General features: G+C 38.4%; 1 protein-coding gene across 2 annotated transcripts; it reads left to right on the top strand.

Annotated features, from left to right (window-relative positions):
• Positions 1-140: 140 nt before the first annotated feature.
• LOC129728109 (uncharacterized) lies at positions 141-4177 on the top strand. 2 transcript variants are annotated; one of them, XM_055686501.1, is made up of 12 exons: positions 141-405; positions 526-585; positions 659-860; positions 915-1082; positions 1231-1325; positions 1382-1539; positions 1593-1776; positions 1833-2082; positions 2137-2396; positions 2448-3058; positions 3126-3424; positions 3517-4177. In XM_055686501.1, the coding sequence occupies exons 1-12, from the start codon at positions 357-359 to the stop codon at positions 3818-3820; spliced, it is 2640 nt and encodes an 879-aa protein (XP_055542476.1). In that variant the 5' UTR covers positions 141-356; the 3' UTR covers positions 3821-4177. The 2 variants fall into 2 exon arrangements, with proteins under 2 accessions (XP_055542476.1, XP_055542477.1); XM_055686502.1 differs by having other exon boundaries at positions 142-405; positions 3522-3540.

Raw genomic sequence — 4177 nt, 5'->3', positions numbered from 1 at the left:
TTATGGAACTCAATGCTAATGAGTCTCTCGCAGAAATATCGACAAGGCGCTACTAGCACCTGGAATGGGTATATGATTCTACATTCACCTAAAGCACAGATGCAAGTAAAATCCTAAGGTGCACTATAAAACAGTTTCATATTCCGTGCATTGTTCGTGACATCACTGATTGCGTAAATTATCTCGGTTGCAACGCATTGCACCACACGATACATTGGCAGTAGTTGTAATAACGTTTTAGTCAGTGACGGCAGTTTCATGCACTCTGTTGATGCCGGGAAAGCGTCGAGCGGTAGCTCGAGTGAGGGTTCAAGTTACTTCAAATAAAGTACAATTTCATCGTTTTATCATTCATCATGGAGACGGTCAAATATCTGGTAGCCTTTGGATATTTCATTTACTATGGTAAGTACAAATGTTTATTTACTCTCATGTTAAAAACCAATCTTTAAGTACCAAGAAGTACAACTTGTTTTTAGAAGGATAATCAAGTTTTTCAATAGTAAATCTATTTTTATATTTTAGCTCAAGCGCAAGATGATTCTTCAAGTTTGATGCTTCCAAATGATCGCTTCACACTGGATGGTACATTTTCCAACGAAAGATTCGAACCCTAGAATGTATTTATTCAAATCGGGAAAAACTTTATTTGTTACAGATTGCCATCTTCGATATCACCTGTTTCCGGAGTTCAGTGGGAGGGGAGCAGCTAACGGACAGCCTGCAAGGCTCAAAGAGTTCGCTCACATAGGTGCTATTGGCTGGACTCTGTCGAATGGTAGCGTTGAGTGGAAATGCGGTGGAACCCTGATCTGGGATAACATTGTATTAACAGCTGCCCATTGTGCAACCGACTCCAGGTGTGGTTTTCAAAACACTCGAAAGAATGATTATCATGTTTAATCTAATTTTAGCGGTGTACGACCGGACGTTATTAGATTTGGCGATCTGAACATCTACAGCTCCGAGGACGACGATTATGCTCAACAGCTCAAAATTACTGACATTGTGAGGCATCCTAAACATCGATATGCGGCTCAATATCATGATATTGCGCTACTGAAGCTGGAGAAAAATATTACGTAAATATATACGGATGAAATGTAACTTATGATCTATTTTTTAATGAATCAGCTCCTGTACTTAGATATGTTTATAAAATTATTATTGTTAAATTATGTTAGATTATGTTTCGACAATTAATTTTGTTTAACATTCCTTTTTATACAGTCTAGATGAAATGGTAGCTCCAGCTTGCCTTTGGATTGATGAAGAAGTCAGATTCAGAAGGTTGGAGGCTGCTGGCTGGGGTCGAACTGGTTTTGGTTCGTAATTAATGTTTTTTACATTGCGACACGAATAAAGCTAGTTTACATTCTAGCTGATGAAAAATCATCGGTGCTAATGAAGGTATCCCTGAGACCGATAGACAACGAAGAATGTGGTAAAACTTACACGAACGATACAAACCCCAAATTACGTCTTGGTCTTCAGGATCATCACATCTGTGCTGTTGATGAGAAAATGGATACTTGCGAAGTGAATCTATTGCAATATAGACTGTTACAAGTGTTTATACACAATTTTTGCAGGGTGATTCAGGAGGTCCACTTCAAATCAAATTGATGCACAATGGAAGGGTAACTCCTTTCCTAGTTGGAGTTACATCGTTCGGAACGGTTTGTGGCACCTCAGCTCCAGGTGTATACACCAAGGTGTCTTCCTACCACGATTGGATTATTGATACAATGCAGAGCCTCGGGGCATACGTAAACGGTTGGTATTACTGTTGTAAACTTTAAAAATGAATTTTTGATAATTCCTAATTTCAGAGTTCACCTATAATGCCACATTCTGTGCGTTGCGATACGTGAAATTTCGCGAATATGAAGATGCCATCATCAATAGAATAAATAATTCGTACGTTTCGACAAGCTTTGACAACCTTCATGTGCAAGATGGCTATCTTCCTGGTTACGTTGCCAAACTAGGGTATCGTTTAAGTGGACGTGATGATTGTTACGGTGCAATAATTGATGAAACTACGGTTTTGACGTTAGCTGAATGCGTTTTCTATGAAGGGTAGGATAATGCATTCAATGTAGCTTTCACGAACTACAATGTCGTAAATTTTAGGAACCCTGTTGATTACATATCATATTTAGAAGACGAAAAAATAAACGTGACTAAGATTCATATCCACCCTGAGTACACGGTTGGATCTGGGTACAACAACATCGCTATTTTGTCTCTGGAGTATTTGCTAGATGTTCATAAACTACAACCTGCATGCATTTGGTATGAACAAAAGATACCGGCTGATTACGAAGAAGTGCACGTTTTCGGAACTGGTAGAGAAGATATAAACAACTTTTTACTGAAGCCTCCGTTGATTAGTAAGATGCCTACGTTTGCCAAGAACATACCGACATTATTGCTATTTTTAGATCCTGCAATAGGACTTTTAAGGCCTCGTTTAGCTCTTCAGAACAGGTCTACATGTGCTATTCCTAAGTTATATGAGTCCAGACTTAAAACCGGTTTGAAAGAGGAGCACGTTTGTGTAGGGAAAGATTTCTTTTTGGTACCCAAGTCCTGTGATTTGTTGATTGGTGGTTCCATAGATGTAATTGACCGGCGCGCTGATGCTGATTATCCTACAGTTCTCGGATTAGTGCAATTCGGAAGAGATTGTGGATTCGGCGAACATACAGTTGCAACGGGATTCGCAACGCATCTTGAATGGATGAAATCTGTACTGCTGGATAATCATGTCGGTAAAAACGATGCGATTCAATTCTTAGATCAAGAACTGCACGAAGGCGATTCCTGTGTTTTTAACGACAATAGAAAAAGTGGGGTTTGTGTTGCTGTTCCTAGATGTCAACGAGAATGGAAGCAGTTTTTGACTACGGGAAGTGTTAAATTTTGTTCTTCCACCTCTGTTATTTGCTGTCCAGTTGATGCAATCGAAGATGTATCTGTTTTACATTCGGATTTGGCAGCTTGTCCAGATATATTACGAAATATTCAGCCGGAGGCGCCATTTGGCTCATTGGTAGGGAAGGGTCAAATTGGGTGTACGTGTTTTCTTAGTAGAAATATTTACTTTGACAATCACACAGGTATACATAGGCTGGATCGATCGAGATGACGAAATGACGATCAGTTGTATAGGTTCTATCATCACAAAAAGTATAATTTTAACTACTGCAAGTTGTCTTGAGGATGTTGCACCAGATGTTATAAACTTAATTTCGAACGATACAGAATATTTTTTTGAAATTAATGCTATTCTAAAACACAGCGCTTACAATTCAACCGACAATAGTAACGACATTGGGCTCGTGAAGTTGACAGATGAGCTTGAATGGAGTTCGGATGTATACCCATCGTGCCTATGGACGAATAAAACTCACACTCCGTTAGTATTGGATATGGCATTCATGGGAAAGTTTTATTACTTCAAACTGAGATATTCCAAGAAAGTATATTTTAAATATTGTTTATTTCTAGTGTAGATGAAGAAGCTGAGTTACTCAATCGACCCGTGCTAGCGATGTACAATTCGGACTGTCAGAGAACAAACGACTATCAGCTACCCGAAACTCAGCTTTGCGCGCGAGATCCTTTCAAAAATTACACCTGTTCTGGGTTGTCCAGCATGTTGTCCTGGCAGCGGAGTGATGGAGTAGTGTTTGTTGTTGGCTTATCAACAACTCTGCCGGATTGTGAAGATCGTTACTATATGATATTCACCAGATTTTCATCCTACTCACAGTGGATAAGTGATATTCTATTTGATGAATGGTATTTGTGAGGATAACTCTAGCACAGCAATGGACAGTTTATTAGTTGAATTTTAGCTAAGATGAATTCCACAATAAAATAACTTGAAAAGTTATCAACAGTTTATATCGAGCATAAACTGAACATCACCATAAAACCATAGCATAACTGAAATAATTTAAAAATAGTTTAACACAAGTTCATTATTGTACCGATATTGTAAATTTCGTTTCATACCAGCTATATGTTTTGATCCATTTTGTCACTTTTTGGAACAAGAAAAGATCGTTCTAAAACCCTTTGCAAGCTGCTTAATAATACCAATTGATGGGTAGAATGTTTCATTCTGAGGAATTTTCTTACTGCATAGAAATAAATAGTTGAAGAC

The sequence above is a fragment of the Wyeomyia smithii genome, chromosome 3 (assembly GCF_029784165.1).
Source record: "Wyeomyia smithii strain HCP4-BCI-WySm-NY-G18 chromosome 3, ASM2978416v1, whole genome shotgun sequence".
Taxonomy (NCBI): domain Eukaryota; kingdom Metazoa; phylum Arthropoda; class Insecta; order Diptera; family Culicidae; genus Wyeomyia; species Wyeomyia smithii.
Note: the sequence above shows the minus strand (reverse complement) of the source record. Positions and strands in the feature narration are given on the sequence as shown.

Bases quoted from the DNA above. Each gene is read 5' to 3' on its own strand.
- LOC129728109 (XM_055686501.1), top strand. From the start codon at position 357: ATGGAGACGGTCAAATATCTGGTAGCCTTTGGATATTTCATTTACTAT. The intron at 406-525 runs GTAAGTACAAAT...TTTATATTTTAG, and splicing joins TGGATATTTCATTTACTATG to CTCAAGCGCAAGATGATTCT. The intron at 2,397-2,447 runs GTAAGATGCCTA...TGCTATTTTTAG, and splicing joins ACTGAAGCCTCCGTTGATTA to ATCCTGCAATAGGACTTTTA.